Raw genomic sequence first — 26,340 nt, forward strand, 5'->3', positions numbered from 1 at the left:
AACCTTTATGATTACATTTTGTACCTGTGCATTAGCGATTAGTGATTTGTGTACATGAACACCCAAGTCCCATTGCTCCTCTCGGATCTAAAGTGGATCACCTCAAACTTCCCAAGTGTGTGGTGAGCTTGAACTCCATCTGCCATGGTTTTTCCCACTCACTTAGTCTGTTTATGTCCCTTTGTAACTTCCTGCTCCCATCTACAAAACTTAACTGTGGATTCTAAGAGTGTCATCTGTAAAATTGGATGTTCAACTCTCTTCCTTCATCCAAGTCAGCAATATATATGGTGAAAAGCTGAGGCCCCAGAATAGACCCCTGGGAAACACCACTTGTCACATCCCGCCAATCAGAGAACGTTTCATTTATCTCTACACTCTCTCTCCTACCTCCAAACCAACTGCCGATCCATACCATAAGGTTACCTCCAATTCCGTGCTCTTTAATTGGAGCTAACAATTTCTTGTGTGGAACCTTGTCAAATGCCTTCTAAAAGTCCGTATAGACAACATCCATAGGCACTCCCCACTATCCATCATACTAGTGACCTCACAAAAATTCAACTAGATTAGTCATAGCCTACCCTTCAAAAATCCATACTGATTCTCATTGATTAGCTCATGCTTGTCTAAGTGCTTAGTCACTGTCACTGATAGATTCCACTAACTTCCCCACAACAAATGTTAAACTGGTAAGTCTGTAGTTACCTAGTTTCTCCCTCCCTTCCTCCCTTTTAAATAATGGAGTTACATTTGAAAGTTAAGAGGAGAAACTTCTAACATTAAATGATTCTTTGTGCTATTGCTATTAATAGGTAGAATGCATTATCATCAACAGTATCAAGATTGCCATGCTGAACATAAGAACATAAGAAGTAGGAGCAGGAGTAGGCCATACGGCCCCTCGGGCCTGCTCCGCCATTCAATAGGATCATGGCTGCTCCGAATCTAGGCTCACGTCCACTTCCCTGCCCTCTCCCCGTAACCCCTAATTCCCTTATCTGCTAGGAAACTGTCTATCTCCGTTTTAAATTTATTTAATGTTGCAGCTTCCACAGCTCTCTGGGGTAGCAAATTCCATAGATTTACTACCCTCTGAGTGAAGAAGTTTCTCCTCATCTCAGTTTTGAAAGGGCAGCCCCTTATTCTAAGATTATGCCCCCTAGTTCTAGTCTCACCCATCAGTGGAAACATCCTCACCGCATCCACCCGATCAAGCCCCCTCACAATCTTATATGTTTCGATAAGATCGCCTCTCATTCTTCTGAACTCCAATGAATAGAGGCCCAACCTACTCAACCTTTCCTCATACGTCAACCCCCTCATCTCCGGAATCAACCGAGTGAACCTTCTCTGAACCGCCTCGAGAGCGAGTATATATTTTCTTAAATATGGAAACCAAAACTGCACGCAGTATTCCAGGTGTGGCCTCACCAATACCCTGTATAACTGCAGCAAGACTTCCCTGTTTTTATACTTCATCCCCCTTGCAATAAAAGTCAAGATTCCATTGGCCTTCCTGATCACCTGCTGCACCTGCATACTAACTTTTTGTGTTTCATGCACCAGGACCCCCAGATCCCTTTCTACTGTAGCACTTTGCAGTTTCTCTCCATTTAGATAATAACTTGCTCTTTGATTTTTTCTGCCAAAGTGCATAACCTCACACTTTGCAATATTATATTCCATCTGCCAAATCTCTGCCCACTCACTTAGCCTGTCTATGTCCTTTTGCAGATTTTTTATGTCCTCCTTACTGCTTTCCCTCCCGTCTTTGTATCGTCGGCAAACTTGGATATGTTGCACTCGGTCCCTTCCTCCAAATCGTTAATATAGATTGTAAAGAGTTGGGGTCCCAGCACTGACTCCTGCGGAACACCACTAGTTACTGATTGCCAGCCCGAGAACGAACCATTTATCCCAACTCTTTGTTTTCTGTTAGATAGCCAATCTTCCACCCATGCCAGTGTATTACCCCCAATCCTGTGATTTTTTGATCTTGATCAGTAATCTTTTGTGTGGAACCTTGTCAAATGCCTTTTGGAAGTCCAAATACACTACATCCACTGGTTCCCCTTTATCCACCCTGTATGTTACGTCCTCAAAGAATTCGAGCAAATTTGTCAAACATGACTTCCCCTTCATAAAACCATGCTGACTCTGTCCTATTAAATTATGTTTATCCAAATGCTCTGTTACTGTTTCCTTAATAATGGACTCCAGCATTTTGCCAACCACTGAACAACAGTACTATTGTTTGTGCAATGCAAGGAAAGTTCTAGTCTCTATCTGTGACTTTGGAAGTGCTTGATGCTAACTTTGGGCATAATAGTAGAAAATGTTTCACTTTCCAGTATATTATTCACCTTGAAGAGCATGAAACTCTATCATTCTACAAAGTACTATGATTGTTATTGGTCTAGCATGACAGGTGATTAAATAACAATGAAATGAGTTCTCTAGCAACATGCCAACTGTTTATTGTTTAGGATATTAAACATATGAAAATAGGATTATAACAATTGTTCTGCATTTCACAGATGAAGCAGCTGACATTATTCATTTAGGAAAATCTATAAAGAGGATCGCCGGTTCCCGACTCATTGGACAGTATGGAAATGGATTGAAGTCGTGAGTTTCAGAGACAAGTTTGCCCTTAGTCTTGCAGAATAAAATAGTTCAGCTATTTGAGATTGAGTTTTAGGGTGAAGAAAATGTAGTCCGTGTCAACTTTTTCACAATTTTGTTCTGCTCTTTTGGAACATGATTGTTTCTGAGCTGCTAGGACCTGGAAGTGTCATATAAAATAAGGCATCTGGTCTAGAATGTACAATATTGGTTGTATAAATAGGTTGTAAGGTTGGATAAACATCCTGGAGTTTTTGCTGATTTATCTTTGGGAGAGGAAAAGGCAGAAATTTGCAGAAGCTTTCCTCAGGAGATTAAATTGGTTGGGTAGAGACCCAAATAAAATAGTTTTAAACTTGGCATTTGTCTGAGTTGGCAGGAAGGAACACAAGTTGGGAACTGGGGAATGCAAACATACTTAGTTCAAAGGCCGAGCCGGGAAACGCACAAGCTTACAGGATGAACCTGGAAGCCAAAGGCAGGTGACAGAGGTTCCTGGGAGCAAAATGGAAGCGGTCTTCCAAAGCTGTGTTGGCTGAACTCAGAATGATTCCTCCTCCCCATGCCACCCCCACCACCCGCCATCCCACTACTGCTTGTCTTCAATATATCTATATATATATATAAAAAAGTGGTGTCTGTCTGTCTGTGTCTGTCTGTCTGTCTGGGCATCACTCAAAAGTTATAGAGCGTACCTACACATATGTTATATCAAAAGAAAGGTTATGATTAGGAGGGTATCCTAGGCGTATTTACTTTTTGGTCAGACAAAAATTGTTCGGACAGTAGGTAAAGAAAGTTCAAAATTCCGCTCATTAGCGGTTGGCCAATCATACGGGGGAAATCCGCTCATTAGCATTGAGTGACGTGAAGGTTAACCAATCCTACGGGGGGGAGCGCGCTGCATCATGGGCGTTTCATGGCGTGTGTGGGCGGGGCCTAATCTTTCAAACTGCTGTTAATTCGGCCATCTTTACCTCAGCTTTTACTTTTATTCACTTGGATGGTGCTAGGGCCCACAGGGAGGTTCTCTTCCCTTCTTCAGGGAGGAAGAGGCCTCCCAGCCAGACCAAGCCTGTGTGGCTAGAGGTGGCAGGTCAAGTCAACTCCTTGGGGCTAACACGAAGAACATGGTTGCAGTGCAGGAAAAGATTCCATGACCACCTTCGCACTGGAAAAGTAAGTACTGTATGATGTTTCCATCACCCTCAATCTGATCCCCATTGCCTTTCCTCACCAGCACTCAGCTTTAGCAATCTCTTTCTGCACATCCCACTAGACACTCACATCCATGCACCCTTACCCATTCCCCCTTTCTATGCTCACATTCACAGAACTATGCCACCATGCAGCCCTCACACTCCCTCTCACTCTGATGCTTTGAACACAACTGACAACACACAGGGAGGGCCCTTGGTATTGCAACCTCACTCCATCTTTGTCTCCTTCTAAGTATCTATGCTATGCAATCTCTGCACTCACTCCTTCATTCTCACTCAACCTCCACTCGTCTTCCCTCATTGCAGGAAAAGAGAGCTCACAACAGGAGAGAGCAAGCCAGGACAGGAGGAGGCCCGCCCTCATTAGCCCAGCTCACCCCCTGGGAGGAAGGCGTCCTGGAGATTGCCGGGGCTGACCGAGATGTGGACGTTGGGGAAGGGCAGGCAGGAGCATCCCCGCAAGCTGGTGACAGAATAGTTTTCCATCTCTCTCATTGGCATTGCATGAGTCGCTGATAATGATTCTGAAGCTACGTCATATGGACTTATGTTCATCTGCAAAATGCAATGTGCATGTAACCTTGGCATCACATCTCTAACTTTTTCCTTGACTCCCCCACAGGACAATCGAGAGCCCCCGTCCCCACGGTACAGGAGGAAGAGCCTGAGCAGCTGGACTCCTCAGAGGAATCTGCAACCTCTGAGGGCGGAGCGTCATCAGAAATAAGCGCACCCAGCACCAGCGCAGACACACACACCTCGGTGGGACCTTCGGGACATAGAGTAGTGTTGTCACCTGGTGTATCACAGCTCACAAGTGAGCATCAGCAGATTGTGGAAACGGGGACAGCAGTGGAGAGTCCTCGTCGGAGGGCGCAGGACTCTGCCAGCTCGGCTCAGCTGCATGTCGACCCTCTGCCTCTGGGTCCATCTGTAAGATTGGAGGTGATGGAACTCCATACACAGATGCAGGAGTCTCTGGCAGGTTTTGTCTCTAGGGTCGCTGCGAGTGTGGAGCGAATGGAGGAGTCCATTGCGAACATGAGCAGAGCCTTTGTGGAGTCATTGGCGCATGAACGCATCACCACGGAAAGGATGGCTACCTACGTGGAAATGATTGCTGCCTCCGTGGTAAGGCTGGCTACGGTAGAGGAGAGGAGGGCTATGGCCATGGAGGAGGTTAGTCGCTAGGGTATGGAAAACATGGTGAGTGATCAGAATAGAATGACATCTCTTGAGGAGCGATGGGCATCTATTGAACAGAGAAACCAGACCTTCATGGAAGTCCTTCTGAGTAGGACTGCCATTGCAGATACAGGTCCCCATGGCCCCCCTGATGTCCAGCAAGCTGCTCTCAAGCCACTTGCAGGCACTGAGGGGGACCTGACCTATGAGAGGGAGGTTCGTGGCAGACCTCAAGGAAGTGGGGGCTCCTCTCCAAGCGCTTACACTTCCATGCCACTGCAGAGCCCTCGGTCAGAGCCCCGCCAGAGTACACACCCAACGGAGATAGAGGTCTCAACCCCTGCACAGCCGCAGGAGCAGCAGACTGCTGGTGAGCCCTCACAGGCTCGCCATCCCAGAGGACGCCCGCCAAAGATGTCAAGACAGGAGCAGCAGGAAAGTGAGCAAGGGGCCTCCACATGTGCTGAAGTCACGGGAACCACTACGTAGGAGCATGTGTAAGAGGAAAATAAAGCACAAATGGTCAGAAGGGTAGTCACTTGGGTGAAATGCTGTGTATTTTGTGGGAATGCCATCAGTTGTGTGTTTTTCATAAAAATTCTGATGGCAACTTCTGCAGTTGTGGCGTGTGTCATTTCGCGAATGGGGCTGGAGGTCCTCTAATGCCAAGAGGGGAAGGGAAAAAAGGCCTCCCATGTTTCTGGTAGGTGCCTCAGTTGAGGAAGCGCTGAGTGAGGGGTCTCGCAGGAGGTCACACTGGAGATGGGTGTCAGGCTCCAAACTTCCACAGCTGTGGTTATGCCTTCGAAAAGTTCCCCCAGACCTGAGACAACAAAGTCCTGCCACCTGCAAATGATGACTGATCAAATATCCTCTTTAATATTGGACCTGCAGCTGATAGTCAGCAAGCCAATAGTGTTCACGCCAAGTTTCACAGGCGTCATCCCCACCAGATGCGTTTTACGTGGGAAAAGGGTTAAACAGGCAAGGGCCTGTTAAAATGGGATTATAAAGGCCAATCAGTGCTATTTAAGGGCCCTAAAGACCAGTCCCGCCTGTTGCAGGCGTGATTGATTCGGGCCAATCAGACACACCTAGGTTAAAATGGCGTGGAGGTGGGAACCAGGCAAGGGGGGGGGGGGGGTCGGGGGTCGCGACCCCTAGGTTTTGCGATTTTAACCCTCCGCACGCCTAAAAGCCTGCCTCACGGCCCAATGAAAATCGAGCCCCTAGAGTCTTGTGCTACGAAACTGCATTGAGAAATTTGCCATTTAAGGTATATTTCTATTCTTTATTCTTCCCAAAATGCATTACATCACATTTTCTGTATTGTGCTGTGTTTGCCACTTATTTGCCAATCATCAGACATATCTGCCTTGTCACTGCTAACGTAGTGAAGGCCATTCAATTTCTGCAGATTTTACTAAGTTTGTGGACCAGCAACCTAACAATACGCTGCACAAATAAGTTATAGCTATTCCATTAACTAGTGGTAGTCTATCTTATCATATAAAGCAAATACTGTAACTGCTACCCCTTCGGATCTCATTTTTGTTTCTTTCTTGCAGCGGGTCAATGAGAATAGGTATGGATTTCATTCTGTTTACCAAAAAAGACAACACCATGACCTGTATCCTTATGTCTCGAACATTTTATGAGCAAGAAGGTATTGATGAGGTGAGCGAGGAAGAATTTTATTTTTTCATTTTTTTTTCTCAATTTGACCCCATAAGAGCTTTGTCGGTACCATACTTTGTCCTGGATCTGGGAGAGCGGGAGAGTGTAGACCAAAGTAGTATACCTACCTTCAAATGATAGTACACTTCGTACATTGTAGTTAATTAGCCAACCAACGATAAGTGTTTTTGACATATTAAGCAGTTAATGAACAGTATTCAGAACGAACAGTATGTTTACAGTAGTTACAATCTTTACCAATCTTAATGTTAAAACAACAAAGACTCTTCTCTTGTGTTACCTTTAAACATTAGATTGATCATCATAGAATCATAGAAATTTACAGCACAGAAGGAGGCCATTCGGCCCATCTTGTCCGTGCCAGCCGACAAAGAGCTATCCAGCCTAATCCCGCTTTCCAGCGCTTGGTCATTACCCTTGAAGGTTACGGCACTTCAAGTGCATACCCAAGTACTTTTTAAATGTGATGAGGGTCTCTGCCTCTACCATCCTTTCAGGCAATGAGTTCCAGACCCCCACCACCCTCTGGGTGAAAGAAATTCTACTCAAATCCCCTCTAAACCTCATACCAATTACTTTAAATCTATGCCCCCCTGGTTATCGACCCCTCTGCTAAGGGAATTAGGTCCTTCCTATCCACTCTATCTAGGCCCCTCATAATTTTATACACCTCAATTAGGTCTCCCTCAGCCTCCTCTGTTCCAAAGAAAACAACTCCAGCTTATCCAATATTTCCTCATAGCTAAAATTCCCCAGCCCAGGCAACATCCTCGTAAATCTACTCTGCACCTCTCTAGTGCAATCACATCGGCCCAAAAATTCAGGTCGGGGGCTTCCCGGGGGTGCAAGCCCCCGACCTACACTTACCTAGCGCGCCGGCAGTTGACTTCTTGGCCTGCGTGGAATTCCTCTCCGAGGCCTGTCCCAGAGGCCGGCGCGCTATGCTGGCGTGTCCCAGGGGCATAGTTAGTGCGAAGCGTCCCCTGGGATCACGTGAGCAACAGGCAGCCAATCGGAGCAGGGAATGCTCCATTCATAAGTCTTGACAGATTGACCTGTCAAAACGTATAAATGCTGAGGCTGTAAAACTGTACTTTACCTTCAAATAAATTTTTTAAAAACATCACACTTTGTAAATAAACTATAAATGACATTAAATAACTATTTTAAACAAAAATTTAAATTTTTGAAAAAAATAATTTTATAAAAAAACGGGGCTAAAAATAAACTTACCTTGCTTTAAAAGTAAAAAACCTGTGGAAAAAATGTTTTAATTTTAAATAATTGACCACTTACCTTTGAAAATGAAGTCCTTACGGCTGCTTTTTACATTTCTAAAATGTACAGACTTACCCGCACGTTAAAACCTGAAAAAAAAGGAAGTTCAACGCGCACGCGCAGAATCCCGTGCGCACGCGTTCGACCTCTGAACCCCTTGGTTCAGAGGATCGGAAGTGCCGGTTTCCCGCGCATGCGTAGTGCATGCAAGATTCCAGCACTTCCAACGGGTCCACGCATGAGTACTCCGTGAGTACAGACGGAGTACTCACGCGTTGGGACCCGAATTTCTGGGCCATCCTTTTTTTAAAATTTGTTTATGGGATGTGGGCGTCGCTGGCAAGGCCAGCATTTATTACCCATTCCTAATTACCTTTGAGAAGGTGGTGGTGAGCCGCCGCCTTGAACCACTGCAGTCTGTGTGGTGAAGTTACACCCACAGTTCTGTTAGGTAGGGAGTTCCAGGATTTTGACCCAGCGACGATGAAGGATCGGCGATATACTTCTAAGTCAGGATGGTGTGTGACTTGGAGGTGGCAGTGTTCCCATGCACCTGCTGCCCTTGTCCTTCTAGGTGGAAGAGGTCGCGGGTTTGGGAGGTGCTGCCGAAGAAACCTTGGCGAGTTGCTTCAGTGAATCTTGTAGATGGTACACACTGCAGCCACGGTACGCCGGTGGTGGAGGGAGTGAATGTTTAAGGTGGTGGATGGGGTGCCAAAAAGCGGCCTGCTTTGTCTTGGATGGTGTCGAGCTTCTTGAGTGTTGTTGGAGCTGCACTCATTCAGGCAAGTGGAGAGTATTCCATCACACTCCTTACTTGTGCCTTGTAGATGGTGGAAAGGCTTTGGGGAGTCGGGAGGTGAGACACTCGCCGCAGAATATCTAGCCTCTGACCTGCTCTTGTTGCCACAATATTTATGTGGTTGGTCTAGTTAAGTTTCTGGTCAATGATGACCCCCCAGGGTGTTGATGGTGGGGGATTCAGCAATGGTAATGCTATTGAATGTCAAGGGGAGGTGGTTAGACTCTCGCTTGTAGGAGATAGTCATTGCCTGGCACTTCTGTGGCGCGAATGTTACCTGCCACTTATCAGCCCAAGTCTGAACGTCGCCCAGGTAGTGTTGCATGTGGGCATGGACTGCTTCATTATCTGAGGAGTTGTGAATGGTGCTGAACACTGTGCAGTCATCAACGAACATCCCCATTTCTGACCTTATGTTGGAGGGAAGGTCATTGTGGAAGCAGCTGAAGATGGTTGGGCCTAGGACACTGCCCTGAGGAACTCCTGCAACTATGTCCTGGGGCTGTGATGATTGACCTCCAACCATCACAACCATCTTCTTTTGTGCTAGGTATGACTCTAGCCAGTGGAGCGTTTTCCACCCGATTCCCATTGACTTCAGTTTTACTAGGGCTCTTTGATGCCACACTTGGTCAAATGCTGCCTTGCTCCTTTTGTCCATGTTTGGACCAAGGCTGTAATGAGGTCTGGAGCCAAGTGGTCTTGGCGGAACCCAAACTGGGCATCAGTGAGCAGGTTATTGGTGAGTAAGTGCCGCTTGATAGCACTGTCGATGACACCTTCCATCACTTTGCTGATGATTGAAAGTAGAATGATAGGGCGGTAATTGGCCGGGTTGGATTTGTCCTGCTTTTTGTGGACAGGACATACCTGGGCAGTTTTCCACATTGTCGGATAGATGCCAGTGTTGTAGCTGTACTGGAACAGCCTGGCTAGAGGCGTGGCTAGACTTGGAGCACAAGTCTTCGGCATGATAGCTGGGATGTTGTCGGGACACATAGCCTTTGCTGTATCCAGTGCGCTCAGCCGTTTCTTGATATCACCATGGAGTGAATTGAATTGGCTGAAGACTGGCTTCTGTGATGGTGGGGTCCTCAGGAGTAGGCTGATACGGATCATCCACTTGGCACTTCTGGCTGAAGATGGTTGCAAACGCTTCAGCCTTGTCTTTTGCACTCACGTGCTGGGCTCCACCGTGATTGAAGATGGGGATATTCATGGAGCCTCCTCCTCCCGTTAGTTGTTTAATGGTCCACCACCATTCACGACTGGATGTAGCAGGACTGCAGAGCTTTGATCTGATCCGTTGATTGTGGTTTCGCTTAGCCCTGTCTATAGCATGCTGCTTCTGCTTTTTAGCATGCATGTAGTCCTGTGTTGCAGCTTCCCCAGGTTGGTGCCTGGTGCTGCTCCTGTCATACTCATGTCATGCTCTGCTACACTCCTCATTGAACTAGGTTTGGTCCCCTGGCTTGATGGTAATGGTAGAGTGAGGGATATGCTGGGCCATGAGGTTACAGATTGTAGTGGAATATAATTCTGCTGCTGCTGATTGCCCACAGCGCCTCATGGGTGCCCAGTTTTGAGCTGCTAGATCCTGTAATGTGGTGACCAGAACTGCATGCATTATTCTAGCTGCGGCCTAACTAGTGTTTTATACAGTTCACGCATAATCTCCCTGCTCTTATATTCTGTGCCTCGGCTAATAAAGGCAAGTATTCTGTATGCCTTCTTAACCACCGTATCTACCTGTCCTGCTACCTTCAGGGATCTGTGGACATGTACTCCAAGGTCCCTCTGATCCTCTGCACTTCTCAGTGTCCTAACATTTATTGTGTATTCCCTTGCCTTGTTAGCCCTCCCCAAATGCATTATCTCACACTTCTCTGGATTGAATTCCATTTGCCACTGTTCTGCCCACCTGACAGTCCATTGATATCTTCCTGCAGTCTACAGCTTTCTTCTTCATTATCAACCACATGGCCAATTTTTGTACCATCTGCAAACTTCTTAATCATACTTCCTACATTCAAGTCCAAATCATTGATATATACCACAAAAAGCGAAGGACCCAGTACTGAGTCCTACGGAACCCCACTGGAAACTGCCTTCCAGTCACAAAAACACCCTTCAACCATTACTCTTTGTTTCCTGCCTCTGAGCCAATTTCGGATCCAACTTGCCACTTTGCCTTGGATCCCATGGACTTTTACTTTTGTGACCAGTCTGCCATGCGGGGCCTTATCAAAAGCCTTGCTAAAATCCATATAGACTACATCAAACGCACTACCCTCATCAACTCTCCTTGTTACTTCCTCAAAAAATTCAATCAAGTTTACCTTCAAGTTTCTGTCTCCAGTCCACTTTGGCTAAATTATATCTCAGCTTAGTAAAATTAGCTTTTCCCCAATTGAGAACTTTTATTCCTGGTCTATACTTGTCCTTTTCCATAACTACGCTAAATCTAACTGAATTATGATCACTACCACCAATATACTTTCCCACTGATACCCTTTCCACCTACCCAGCTTCATTCCCTAAAACTAGGTCCAGAACCGCCCCCACTCTTGTTAGGCTTGCTACGTACTAGCTAAAAAAGTTCACCTGAATGCATTTTAAGAATTCTGCTCCCTCTATACCTTTCACGCTAATTTTATCCCAGTTAATATTAGGGAAGTTGAAATCCCCTACTATTACTGTCCTATTTTTGCACGTCTCAGAAATTTGCCGACATATTTGCTCTTCTATCCCCCTCTGACTATTTGGGGGTCTTTAGTACATTCCCAGCAGTGTGATTGCCCCTTTTTTACTTTTCAGTTCAACCCATATGACCTTGTTGAATGATCCTTCTAAGATATCATCCCTCCTCACAGCTGTAATTGTTTCTTTAATCAATATTGCGACCCCCCCTCCTTTTTTTATCCCCCTCTCGTCTGAAAACCCTGTAACCAGGAATATTGAGCTGCCATTCCTGTCCTTCTTTCAGCTCATCTGCCTTATTCACTAGACTCCTTGGGTTGAAGTATATACCATTTAGCACTGCCAAACTCCCTTGTTGTCTATTTTCTAGCCTTTGTTTCCTCTGCCTTCCAAACTCGCTTACTAATTTTCTGCCTTCCATTTCCAGCTTTGCCTCTCTCCCTTCTGAACCTACTCTCAGGTTCCCATCCCCCTGCCAAGCTAGGTGCCCGGAGAGATCGAGGGTCAGTGTGGACTTGGTGGGGGCCAAGCGAGATCGTGGATCAGGGGTCCAAAACATCAGAGGGGCTAGAGAGTTAGGCCAGGGTCAGAAAGTTCAGGGGAGTGGGTCTGATCAGTGGAGAGGTTAACAGGGTAGCTTGGTGGGGGGGGAGGGGAAAGCACTCCTGCTCCTCTTAGCCCACAAGCGGTGCTGGAAAGGCACTCAGCAGTCCTCATCTTCTTTCAGCTGCTGGGTTTCCCGAGGTCTGGGAAACCTGGCCAGCCAGTGTTAAAGCTGGAGCGGAGACCAAATCATAGGCACGCAAAATATTTAAATGAAGGACAAGCCACCTGAGAGTGGGTTGGCCGCCTGTCCCACCTTCATTAAAACTGGAAGTGGGCGGGTTCAAGGTGGGTTGGGTTCGGGTTTTTAAATTTTAATTCCCTGTCCGATCCAAACCCACCTTGGGGGTTAAAATGACCCCCGTCACATGTCTGTGCCACATTAAAAATTAGTCAGATTATAGTGTGTATTCATATAACTTGCAGAAACCAGTTGACTTTAACCTTGCATGTGCTGTGTTCGGCAAGAAAGAAAGTGGGGGTGGGGGAAAAAAACACAAAAGGACAAATTCTATAGAACCATTCTATCCTTAGGCCAAATCAAAAAGGGCTAATTTACAGCTGGACCTGCAGTTCACTGATCCTACAAACTGAAATTAATACTATTAACAATGCTGTCTTCTAAGTAAGAATCTTCAAGTCATGGGACCTAGTCCACATTCAGAACCCAGTTAAGAATGAAGGAAGGTCTAATTGAGCTCAAGTTTCACACACTTTATATAAACAATACATGAAGGTAATGAGAACTTACTGCTCCTGAAACTAATGGAACATGAAACTAATGGAACATGAAAGACTGTGATGACAGCCACATTTACTTGAATAAAACTGTGTTTTAAATTGAGCTGCAATAAATACTGCAGGAAATGTAGAATATAATGGACCTTGCAAGTGGTGGAGAGAATGGACCTTGCCGCACTACCTTTGCAAACTTTTTTATCACTTGATATTATGGCCTAGAAATTCAGTATAGCCACGTTTGGGGCGCTACAGCCGGGCGGCCGCTAAAGTTTGCGCCCGGCGCAACTTCACGCCACCTTCGCCGATATTCAGTGGCATCGCCCCAAGAGGTTGCTGCTGTGCTAAAACAGGCGATGCACGACTATCATTAGGCGCTAAGCCGGCGGCCCAGGGCGAAACCCCCGAGGGCGGGCGCTGCGCAAGTGCGGCGAGTTGCTGATTGACGGCAGACACTCTGGCGCCGGTGAGCTCTTAAAGGGGGAGGGTGTATTTGTGTTTTTTGAAAGGCCGAGACTGCTCGATTTGTGTTTTTGGGGGGGGCTTCTCTCCATTAGTTTGTTATGTGGGAAGGGCACAGAGGTATCAAAGTAATAAATGTTCTTAAATCGCACTGTCCATGCTTTCTTTTGGAAGTCCTGGTTGCCCTGTTCGGCTGAGGGCTTGTGGAGCGGCTACATTCATCTTGTGCCATTGGCACAAGCCATTCCCTGAGAGGGGGCCTAGAACCGACGTTCAATAAGCCGCCGACGGGCGGCCCTTGCACTTTCTGCCTCCCTCCTGTGCTGGTCCTCCTCCTCCTCCTCTGGTGGTCCTCCAATGTCTGGTGGCAGTGGCTGAGTCCTGCGGATAGCCAGGTTGTGCAGCATGCAGCACACGACCACGAAATGGGAGACTCGCTCAGGCGAGTACTGTAGGGCTCCTCCGGAATGATCCAGACAGCGGAACCGTTGCTTCAGGACGCCGATTGTTTGCTCAATGAGGTTCCTGGTTGCTTGATGGCTGTCATTGTATCCCTCTTCAGCAGGGGTGCTGGGCGCACGGAGCGGGGTCATCAGCCAGGTGCACAAAGGATAGCCTTTGTCCCCGAGAAGCCATCCTCGTGGGTGAGGTTGGGCCTGGAACATGCCTGCCACAGAAGTCTGGCGCAGGATGAAGGCAGCGTGGCTGCTGCCTGGAAAGCGGGCATTGACAGCTAGGATGATCTGCCTGTGGTCACACACCAACTGCACGTTGAGTGAATGGTAGCCCTTCCGGTTGCGGTAATCCTCGGCATGCTCCAGAGGTGCCCGCAAAGCCACATGCATGCAGTCAATGGCGCCCTGCACCATGGGGAAGCCCGCTAATGCTGCAAAGCCCATTGCACGCTGTTGCTGCTTGACAAGGGCCATGGAGAAGGAGATGAACTGACGTGTCCTTCTGAAAAGGGCATTGGTCACCTGGCGGATGCAGCAATGTACGGCAAACTGGGAGATGTTGGAAATGTCCCCAGCAGCGGATTGGAAGGAGCCGGTGGCATAGAAGTTGAGAGACACCGTCACCTTCACTGCCACCGACAGAGACGTCCTGCTCCTCAGCTGTGGCTGCAGATCTCCGCGAAGCAGGTGGCAGATCTCAGTGACCACCGCCCTTCGGAATCGCAGCCTCCGAACACACTGCTCGTCAGACATGTTCAGATATGGGAACTGCTGGCGGTATACCCTGGGTGGGTAAGGCCTCCTTAGCCGACGCCTGTTGCCCCTTCTCCCTCTGGCCATGACTGCCACTCTCTCACGGCGTCTCTGAGCCCTTTGAATGCAATGGAGAAGGCCAACGTTTGCACCCATTGCAGCCCCCATTATATGGTTCCAATCAATGCTATGGCTCTGAAGTTAAAGACAAGTGCAAAGCTGTGGCCTGAAGCCACAAGTACCTGTGCGAGTGTTGAGCCAAACCAGAAAGCTCTCTACCTTTGTCTCTCTGCAAAGATCCGTCTCTCACAAAGAAGGAGTGTTGCAAAATGGCTGCCATTTCTACTGCAGGAGGAGTGCCCTTTAATTAGCGCCCCCCGCGCCCCGCAGCGACTGGGAACCATTCCCATCTACCAGTCGCTAGGGGCGCCAGGCGCGCAATAGGCTGGCGCCACTGAATTTCCGGTTTGGGGCGCATAAAGGGCGTTGCACGATGAAATGACGTCAGGATCTGCACGCGCAGCTGAGCGCGCGCAAAGGCTTTGCACCGCCGCTAAATCTTTACTGAAGTTGGGGAGAGGCGCAGATCGTGCTGCGCCCGGCCGCTAGCCGCCTAGCGCCCCACATCTCCTCCTAAGGCGCTAGCGGCTGGCGCAAACAACTGAATTTCTAGGCCTATAAGCCTTAGTGGATGTTTTACACCAGCGAGGGAAAAGCTTGATCTAGCCGCCTGGCAGAAACAGGGTTAAAATTAAGTTAAAATGCCCCAGGTGACTTCCTGCTTCATGCCGATTTTGATTTTAACCTGTTGTTTTGAGCAGGCAGCAAAGGCATTCGCCTGTAGTCAGCAGGGTCCTTCTTTAAATCGGAGCTTTGGAGTTGAAGTTGGAGTGGTGAGATTTGGGAAGTCGGCCAATTGCAGGCTGTGTAAAGAGGCTAGCATTTGGGGCCTGGAGGAAACACTCTTGTTCCTCCCGGTCTACAAGCAGTGCTGTAAATGCACTTACCTCATGCATCTGGCCCTTCTCAACTCCTATTACCTGCAGGGTTTCTTGAGTCCTGGGAAACATGGCCTCCATGGTTTAGAAATAAAAATTCCGGTAAAATGGAGGCACACAGTCCTTAAACACTTTTACTGACCGACCTGCCTCCTGCGAGCGGATTAATCGCTCAGCCCGCCTCCGTTAAAACCGGAAGTGGGTGTGTTGGGATCTGGTTTGAGATTTAAATATTTTTTACTTCCCACCTGTCTTTGGTGGTTAAAATTCCCTCCCAGAAGTCAGGGAAAGCGCTAAAACTATACTTAACCTTCATTTAAAAATGCTAGATGGTTCAGGATCTAGCTTAAATGTGGGGCCCACTTACACCCTTCCAGGGTCCAGTGTTCCTTATCTCGCTGGTCATACCAGTCTTCTGTCTTCCACCAAACCTTTGAAGGCAGGGCCCGAGGAAACCCCTGCCTCCATCCCCTTTGGGGGGAGAAAAAGAAAGACTTGCATTTATTTAGTGCCTTTCACGATCACCGGATGTCCCAAAGCGCTTTACAGCCAATGAAGTACTTTTGAAGTGTAGTCACTGTTGTAATGTAGGACTGGTGTTGTAAGGTAAGGGCAGAGACTCTACCCCTTGCAAGACCGAGTCCAAACAGTATATTCTGGGACCTCGTGTATCTGGCTCCCAATCTATTTCTGTGCTCTTCTTGCACACTCCCACTGGAGTTGAGGTGGGAGCATGCCATAAGGCTTGAGTAATTTCGGCTCCAGAATTCTAACAGTGTAAGCAAACATAGCTGTCTTCTCATGCTGCTTTTGCTATCATAATGTGTTGAGCATGTTTGCCTGCAATATTGCGATTCAGGATCTGGGATCTTCCCAATTGACTTGTAAGGTATTCATTGGAACATAGGAACAGGAGTAGGCCATTCAACCCCTCGAGCCTGCTCAGCCATTCAATGAGATCATGGCTGATCTGCGACCTAACTCCACATACCCGCCTTTGGCTCATATCCCTTAATTCCTTTGGTTAACAAAAAGCTATTAATCTCAGATTTAAAATTAACAATTGATCTAGCATCAATTGCCGTTTGTGGAAGAGTTTTCCAAACTTCTACCACCCTTTGTGTGTAGAAGTGTTTCGTAATTTCACTCCTGAAAGGTCTGGCTCTAATTTTTAGACTATGCCCCCTAGTCCTAGAATCCCCAACCAGCGGAAATAGTTTCTCTCTACCCTATCTGTTCCCCTTAATATCTTGAAAACTTCGATCAGATCACCCCTTAACCTTCTAAATTCTAGGGAATATGACCCTAATTGTGCAGTCTCACCTCGTAACTTAACCCCTGAAGTCCAGCTATCATTCTGGTAAACCTACGCTGCACTCCCTCCAAGGCCAATATATCCTTCCTAAGGTGTGTTGCCTAGAACTGCTCCCAGTACTCCAGGTGTGGTCTAACCAGGGTTTTGTATAGCAGCAGCATAACTTCTACCCCCTTGTATTCTAGTCCTCTAGATATAAAGACCAGCATTCTATTAGCCTTTTTGATTATTTTCTGTACCTATTCATAGAATGGTTACAGTACGGAAGAAGGCCATTCGGCCTGTCGAGCCCATGCCAAATGGCCTTCATGACATTTTAATGATCTGTGTACCTGGACTCCCCAAGTCTCTTTGAACCTCCATTGCTTTTAGCCTTTCACCACCCTGTTCTGTCCTTTTTAGGTCCAAAGTGGATGACCTCACATTTGCCTACATTGAGATCCATTTGCCACAGTTTTGCCCATTCGCTTAATCTGTCGATATGCCTTTGTAATTGTATGCTTCCATCTACACTGGCAACAATGCCGCCTATCTATGTGTCATCAGTAAATTTGGATATATGACTTTCTATGCCATCATCTAAGTCGTTAATAAACACTGTGAATAGTTGAGGCCCCAACACAGATCCCTGCGGGACACCACTAGTTGCCTCCTGCCAATTTGAGTAACTACCCATTATCCCTACTGACTGTCTCCTGCCGCTCAGCCAATTTCCTAACCAGGTCAATAATTTGCCCTCAATTCCGTGGGCTTCTACCTTAGTTAACAGTCTAGTCTCACATGCAACAAGGTGACCAACTTGCAACTGAATCATCTAACTTTCCTTATGGCACAGAACTTTGGCACAATTTTGTTGTAAAGAAAAATACAAAATCTGTTTGCTATTTTAAAACGAAATATAGAATTTACACATGTTCCCAAAAACAATCATTAAAAATGTAATGTTAGCATATAAAGAGGTGCTTTGGGTGCCTATTTTATACTGATTTGACATATCAAAAGGGAAAGGAACAGATGGAATGATTTAGCATGAGTTTTACACATAAGAATATAGAAGTGTTATGTGATTTTTTTAAATATCCCTAATGGATGAGTTTTGCTTTTGGTTCCCTAGGTGATCGTGCCTGTGCCATCCTGGAATGTTGCAACTAAGGAACCCATAACAACTGATGAAAATAAATTCTCCCTTGAAATTGCACTCATTTATAAATATTCGCCATTTAAAACGGAGTTTGATGTGATGCAGCAGTTTAATAAAATTACAGGAGAAAGTGGTAAGAGTATCATACAATAAAATAAATGGCTACTGAATTATTCTGCTAAGTTCATACAAGTCGTATAAATTTCTCAATTGTTAACTTTTATATATGTATGAAAAACAGTGAACTCCTTTGAAGTTCATTATCTGAAACCAAACTGGGATCTTGCATTATTTCACAGGAGCAACCGAATACTGTGAAATCTTACAGCAAAGAACTGTTTTCTTAAAATTATTTTTTTTAAACTTCTGAATGAATGGTAGTAGTTAAATCTTGGAGTATGTGTTTGTGGCTTACAATTTGACGTGAACCCAGCAAAATTATTCTATTGTCTCATAATCCACTCCCACCACTCACGAAGCCACTATGAAACGAAAATCTCATTGTCCATTACAGTAAAATAAACAAGTTTCAAAAACGATTCGGTTAGCTTCTCTCCTTAACCTTCTCTGCTCCAGTGAATACAGCCTTTTTCCAGTTTGATACATCTATATGTTTTCATCCTAATAAATTTCCATTGAACTTTTTACATGACTCCAGTATGGTTTCTTTTATGGGGTGCCCAAAACTGCACACTGTACACCAACTGCAGCCTAACTGATGTACAGATTAAACATCACCTCCTTGATTTTTATTCAATGCCACTTGCGTATGTATGACTCAGAATCGAATTTAACCTTTAAATGTTTTTTCCATCCGCTGTCTAGCTTTTAAAGATCTGTGTATCTGCACATCTAACATCCTCTCTTTTTCCATTTCATTGAGAACTTTACTGCTCAGGGTATATTTCCACTTTATTCTTTTTCCCAATGAGTGCTACTTCACATTGTTCTACATTGAACTGCTTTTGCTGCATAACTGTCCACTCACCTAACATGTCTGTGGCAGCTCCTGCATTTTGCCTCTCAATTTGCTCACAATAAAATTCATTCTTTTTATTAATGTATTTGCTTAACAGGCACTTTGGTAATTATCTACAACTTAAAATTGAATGATGATGGAGAACCAGAACTGGATATTGAAACAGACCCTTCTGATATACTACTGACAGGAATGATGGCAAGTGGAATGTAAGTTATAAAATGGAAAACATAAATACTTAACTAGTTTGTCAACATTGAAATATTGTACTTGGATAGTGTGAGATCAGCAGCCAGTTCATAAATGCAGAATAATGGCTACCTGTGATTCTGCTACAGAGGACCCAGGATGGTTGGTAGTAGACAATAAGGTAGTAATTTAGTTGAGGTCTTCATTGTTTTCAACCAAAAGAGTGGCAGCAAAGTGGAGTTGAGGCTAAGATCGGGAAAGTGGAGTTGAGGTCGATGATCAACCATGATCTCATTAAATGGCGAAGCAGGCTCGAGGGGCCAATTGGCCTGCTGCTGCTCTTATTTCTTATTGCTGAAGTATGAAAATCAGTTGAATGTTATAAATATTTACTATTCTTTGCATCATATAGATTATTTTTGATATCAAGTGACCTATGAGCCTGAATTTTCCGAATTGTTGCTGCCGATTTCCGACAGTAGGCAGTACTGGAGGGGTGGTGGGTGGGGGCGGAATCAGTTGGGCAGCTGTGTTTCCACTGGAGGTGACGGTAGATAATTGAATATGCCTGCCCCAAAATGGGTGGGTATTTTCAAAGTAGGTGGTAATAATGTAGTGACAACCTATGTCACGTTTTCCATCATTATCAACTACAACAATGGACAATTATAAACTTATAATACCAGTAGGTTACTGGCATCCAGAATTGCTAAGGGTACTGATGGAGAGGCCCGAGGTAGGCAGTTAAGAAAGGCGTAGCTCTCAAAATTGAGAGCAGCAATCGGTGCTAATTTGGAGACCCTCAATATCCATTATGTGATGAGGGCACGCTCTCCTTTATGGCAGATATTTGAGGTTTAGCTGTACCCCTTATGATGATTCTAGCCATTGAACATAAGTTACTGTTTGAAACAATCTGTACAAGGTCTTAATTTACTTGTCTACTTAATGTATCACTGCTATAAGGTCATGGTGATTTGGCAGTATTAGTGAACAGACAGATAATGATGGAGAATAGTGGTTGCAAAATTACAATGAGGCTAATGCTGAACATGCAAAATACATATGAACGTATCAATTCTGAAATATGTCATGTTTTTTCTTCCAAAAATGCAAGGGCAGGCCATTTAAGATTCTGCGTATTTGTATATATTTACAACACAGCAGAAATAAATCAATGCCCTTTTTAGTGGTTTCTTAATAATGGACTTAATCATAATAGAATTCTTCATTAAGATGGAGAGTGAAGTAGTTGACTCAGAGACTAGGGTCCTGAATTTAAATAAAGGAAACTACGATGGTATGAGGCGCGAGTTGTGTAGGATTGATTGGGGAATGTCACTCGAAGGGTTGACGGTGGATAGGCAATGGCAAACATTCAAAGACTGCATGGATGAACTACAGAATTTGTTCATCCCAGTTTTGGCATAAAAATAAAACAAAAAAGGTGACTCAACAGCGGCTAACAAGGGAAATTAGGGATAGCATAAGATTCAAGGAGAGGACATATAAATTGGCCAGAAAAAGCAGTAAACCTGAGGATTGGGAGCAGTTTAGGATTCAACAAAGGAGGACAAAGGGATTAATTAAGAAGGGGAAAATAGAGTATGAGAGTAAGCTTTCAGGGAACATAAAAACTGACTCTGAAAGCTTTTATAGATATGTGAAGAGAAAAAGATTGGTGAAGTCAAGCGTTGGTCCCTTGCAGTCAGAATCAGGGGAATTTAATTTATAATGGGGAACAAAGAAATGGAAGACCAATTAAATACATATTTTGGTTCTGTCTTCACAAAGGAGGACACAAATAACCTCCATGAGATGTCAGGGAACATAGGGTCTGATGAAAGGGAGGAACTGAAAGAAATCAGTATTTGTAGGGAAATGGTGTTAGGGAAATTGACGGGATTGAAGGCTGATAAATCCCCAGGGCCTGATAATCTACATCCTAGGGTACTTAAGGAAGTGGCCCTAGAAATAGTAGATGCATTGCTGATCATCTTCCAGCATTTGATGGAATCTGGAACAGTTCCCATGGATTGGAGGGTAGCTAATGTTACCCCACTATTCAAAAAAGGTGGTAGAGAGAAAACGGGGAATTACAGACCGGTAAGCCTGACATCGGTAGTGGGGAAAATGCTAGAGTCCATTATAAAAGATGTAATAGCAGCAGAGCACTTGGAAAACAGTGACAGGATCGGACAAAGCCAACATGGATTTACAAAAGGTAAATCGTGCTTGACTAATCTACTGGAATTTTTTGAGGATGTAACTGGTAAAATAGATAAGGGAAGAACCAGTGGATGTGGTGTATTTGGACTTTCAGAAGGCTTTTGATAAGGTCCCGCATAAGAGATTAGCGTGTAAAGTTAAGGCACATGGGATTGGGGGCAAGGTATTGACTTGGATAGAGAACTGGTTGGCAGACAGAATGCAAAGAGCTGGAATAAACGGGTCTTTTTCCGAGTGGCAGGCAGTGACTAGTGGGGTATCGCAGGGATCGGTCCTTGGACCTCAGCTATTCACAATATATATTAATGATCTAGACGAGGGAACTAGATGTAATATCTCCAAATTTGCAGACGACACAAAGCTGGGTGGGCATGTGTGCTGTGAGGAGGATGCCGAGAAACTCCAGTATGATTTGGACAGGTTGGGTGATTGGGCAGAAGCATGGCAGATGCAATATAACGTGGATAAATGCGAGGTTATCCACTTTGGTGTCAAAAACAGGAAGGCAGATTATTATCTGAATGGCAATAGATTGGGAGAAGGGGAAGTGCAACGAGACCTGGGTGTCCTTGTGCACCAGTCGCTGAAGGTAAGCATGCAGGTGCAGCAGGTGGTTAAGAAGGCAAATGGTATGTTGGCCTTCGTAGCGAGAGGGTTTGAGTACAGGAACAAGGATGTCTTGCTGCAATTGTACAGGGCCTTGGTGAGACCACACCTTGAGTATTGTGTGCAGTTTTGGTCGCCTTACCTGAGGAAGGATGTTCTTGCCATGGAGGGAGTGCAGCGAAGATTCACCAGGCTGATACCTGGGATGGCAGGAATGACGTATGAGGAGAGATTGGGTTGATTGGGCTTATACTCGCTGGAGTTTAGAAGAATCAGAGGGGATCTCATTGAAACTTATAAAATTCTGACAGGACTGGACAGACTAGATGCAGGAAAGATGTTCCCAATGGTCGGGGAGTCCAGAACCAGGGGTCACAGTCTAAGGATAAGGGGTAAGCCATTTAGGACAGAAATGAGGAGGAATTTCTTCACCCAGAGAGTGGTGAACCTGTGGAATTCTCTACCACAGAAGGCAGTAGAGGCCAATTCATTAAATATATTCAAGAAGGAGTTGGATATATTTCTTAAGGCTATAGGGATCAAGGGATATGGGGAGAAAGCAGGGACAGGGTACTGAATTTGGATGATCAGCCATGATCTGAATGGCGGAGCAGGCTCGAGGGGCCGAATGGCCTACTCCTGCTCCTATCTTCTATGTTTCTATGTTTGTGAGTAACCTACTGAAATGCATGATATTTTAAATAATGCTGAATTTCTACTTAATAGTGTTCTGCAATATTGTGATTGTAAAGATCAAAAATTATATCAACAATGCCATGTTTCAGCCAACCAGAACACTATTCCTTAAGAGCCTATGCTGCAATATTATACATTGACCCTCGCATGAAGATTTTTATCCAGGGACAGAAGGTTCACGCTAAACCCCTCTTCTTTTCCTTGTATAGACCTAGGTAAGAAAATAATTTACTTGTGACACAGTTTTAGAGCCTTTTTTAAAGTTCTGCTTACCTTTTGAAATCCTAAAGCTTAAGTATTTTTTCAAGGAGAAATTTGAGCCTTTTTGTTCCATAGCCAGTGAAGATGCTCCAATTTGCTGACCATTCAAAACATTCTTCCAGCCTCCAAGAAAAAAATAATTCTCACTTATGACTATTTAATTCTCACTGTTCAATTTCTAGTATGTTCCCCTTCGTTTCCTCAATTTTGTTTATGTATTAAGTTTCTATGTTTTGTATACCAGCTTAAACACATTCATTATTGCAAACGTTTTATCAAAAATAAGATTTACATAATTTCCAGGAGATCTGTGTCCACGGTGAAGTTCAGAATGAGCTGGTGACATGAAGGTGGGAAGTATGTTTGCTTGCCAAAAACATATCACAGTGGCCTTCACTGGAACTAACAGTCAATACAAATGAAGGGTAACTAACATTGTAAAAGTGACTTGATGTTTAATTGACATTCATTGTTATCTCTATAGGAAGTACACTTATATTTCCAAAGGGTTCAAAGTACGTGCTTCGAGAGAGGTAAAGGAGGCAGAACTCGCTGTTAAAATAGGTATGGATTAACACTTAATTGATTCTTTCAGGAATAATTCCATCAGTAAATATCATAGACTAGCTCCATTGATTTTAATGGGATCCCAAGACAGCCAAGTGGGGAAAATCACTACAAATGAGTGACGTTATTCACCAAACTTCATTTAATTTCAAGGTTAAATAACCGTGACCTATAAATAAACCTTCTTTAATTTTTGATGTATTCTAATGAAAGATCAGTTACACCCTTGTTGCTCCTAACTACACTTATTCCAATAGGTTAATCTTGGGTAACTTTTTTTTCTCCCACTCTTCTGTGTTGAATGCAGTAACTTATGCTTGCATGTGTTTCCACCAGTAAAAGCTTTACAGTACTTCACCCAAGCACCCACTCTTGTGTATGAATCTAGAGAATGCATTAGCAGGCTGATCATTCATGAGGTTCGAGGGTAGGGAATAAGAGCTGAATCCAATTCTTTCCTAACCTGACATCCACATGTGCACACATTCTCAGCCAAATTGCTTAATATTGATCAAGAATGGGAGGCTGTGGCTAATTTTTCCCCTCCCTTGCCCAGGCTCAACAGAGGTCAGGAATGAAAATTGGAACTTTCTGGTCCGTATAACATAATATCAAAACATAACTGCGCCATCGGGGGCCTTTCCTTCCTGAATTTCATTAACATTACTTGTTCTGCTTATTCCTACAAACCATTAGTAACTTTTCAATATGATACTTTTGTTCTTTTTTACATTGATGCTGAATTACACAACAATATTAGAACTGATTATAGTAAGGTTAGTTACATGTTGGAAAATCCGTGACACCTGACCATTCATTTTTTTGTAGCTAGAACTTACCAGATGTTTACTGTATCTGTTCCCTTCTCCGCTTCAGTTATTTTTCTCTTGTGGTAAATACTATGTGCATTTTATCTGATGACACTGCTAAAACACATAGAAGAATTGGAATTACACTCGGTGAAAAATCCAGTCCATTGGCCTAATTTATAAGCTGCATATACACATTACTACACTGAATAAAAATTGATTATTAGAAATGTTTTGGATATTTGGCCAACTATAGAAGCATCTTAAACTTATTTTGAATTGATATTTGCAGCAGAAGAAAAGGTGCAGGAAGCAAAATTCAACGTGAGTGAGTTAGAAAAGACCGGTGACAACAACATGGAAGCACAGGTAAAGCAATAATTTTTAGATATAAATGTTCTTTGGAAAATAAAACTTTTGTCTATCACAGCCGTACTCCTATATTTGCACTTTCTAATTGACAACGCCAGAACTTGATTAGCGCTCTGAAGGTTGCGCCCCGCTCTCCGATGTTAGCGCCCTAAGAAAAGTGTGTAGCGCTTGAATTAGCGCTCCACTTCCCTCTTGGGGCGCTAAAACTAAATTTCGCGGTCACCGGCGCTAATTTTCGCTGACCGCTAAATTTAGCGCCCAGACGATGTTAGCGCCTCAAAATGGTCAATACTGAATTTTTCCCCCATAAAATTCTAAAAGGGGCTTGAGAGGGTTAATGCTGAGAAAATGTTTCCCCTGGCTGGGGAGTCTAGAACAAGGGGTCACAGTCTCGGAATAAGGGGTTGGCCATTTAGGACTGAGGTGAGGAGAACTTTTTTCACTCAAAGGGTTGTGAATCTTTGGAATTCTCTACCCCAGAGAGCTGTGGATGCTCAGTCATTGAGTATGTTCAAGACAGAGGTTGATACATTTTTGGGAACTAAGATAATTAAGGGATATGGGGATAGTGCGGGAAGGTGGAGTTGAGGTAGAAGATCAGCCATGATATTGAATGGCGGAGCAGGCTCGAAGGGCCAAATGGCCTACTCCAGCTCCTATTTCTTATGTTATGTTCTTATATTACATCGTCCCTTTGTACCTTTCTATATAAAAGGAAGATGCTGATTATATATTGGCCATATATTTCTGTTGACTGATATGTCCCACACCAATTAAAATGCAAGAGGCAAAACATATGTTACACTAAGACTAGATAGAATACCTTTGCCCTCCCACCTCTCAGATGATAAAATATCAGGAACATTTATCTTAGACAACAGATTCCAATCCTGGGCAGGATACAATTCTAGTTGTATTAGTGTGGTCTTTTCAGTTATATGCACGTCTGTGAAGCAGGATAAGTGCACAGTTAAGTCACTAAGATTTAATTGAAATGTTGAGTTTTGAAGATAATCACACAATAGGAAAATTTGAATTCTGAACACATACAAATTGGATACTGTGTTGAGTTTTTGGTATGAGCTTTCATATAGACAAAGCACACATACAGAGTTGAATTATTTTGCATCCAATCTGAAAGAAAAAATCAGAAAGGGAGCCTTTGCAACATCAATAACTTGCTAACAATGAAGATTATTTTTCTTTTGCTTTCTAACTGATTTAAAATGTTCCCTTTCCAGAATAGGTTTAAGCTTGCCTATGCTCATACCAAATTATCGGAGTCACAGAGAGATGTAGACAGAAAGAAGAAACTGTATCAAGAAAAGCTGAGGTAATAGTATTCTGTAATTTAGTTGTAAGTCCACTTTGCATATAATAAATTACTACCTAACATTCTTTGAATGCTGTGGAAAACTGCAACGCAGTACTTCAGAGTTTATATAGTGTGAAATATGGACTTTTGAACATGCCTTGCACCATCAATTAGAACAGCATTGTTCTCCATTTTATGCTGAAAATGTGCACCTAATTCCTTTTACTTAATTTAGGGATGGGTTTCTTGAGCAGTATGTAACTGAACCGACCAGGGGGCAAGCAACCTTAGATTTGGTCCTGTGTAATGAGACAGGATTAATTAAAAATGTCCTAGTAAAG

The 26,340-nt window shown here is 44.3% G+C and overlaps 1 protein-coding gene across 1 annotated transcript in view; it reads left to right on the forward strand.

Moving 5' to 3' along the window:
• LOC147107673 (ATPase MORC2-like) overlaps positions 1-26,340 on the forward strand; it is a 62,834-nt gene that overhangs the window by 15,159 nt on the left and 21,335 nt on the right. The window contains exons 5-12 of the mRNA XM_086006069.1: positions 2,541-2,631; positions 6,602-6,710; positions 17,950-18,109; positions 19,053-19,164; positions 22,765-22,890; positions 23,421-23,500; positions 24,605-24,681; positions 25,926-26,017. Of these exons, the coding sequence (XP_085862195.1) occupies positions 2,541-2,631; positions 6,602-6,710; positions 17,950-18,109; positions 19,053-19,164; positions 22,765-22,890; positions 23,421-23,500; positions 24,605-24,681; positions 25,926-26,017 (847 nt within the window). The remainder of the gene's footprint in view (positions 1-2,540; positions 2,632-6,601; positions 6,711-17,949; positions 18,110-19,052; positions 19,165-22,764; positions 22,891-23,420; positions 23,501-24,604; positions 24,682-25,925; positions 26,018-26,340) is intronic.

Source organism: Somniosus microcephalus, chromosome 14 (assembly GCF_052327205.1).
Source record: "Somniosus microcephalus isolate GS21.2 chromosome 14, FLI_Smic_1.0, whole genome shotgun sequence".
In the NCBI taxonomy this organism is placed as follows: domain Eukaryota; kingdom Metazoa; phylum Chordata; class Chondrichthyes; order Squaliformes; family Somniosidae; genus Somniosus; species Somniosus microcephalus.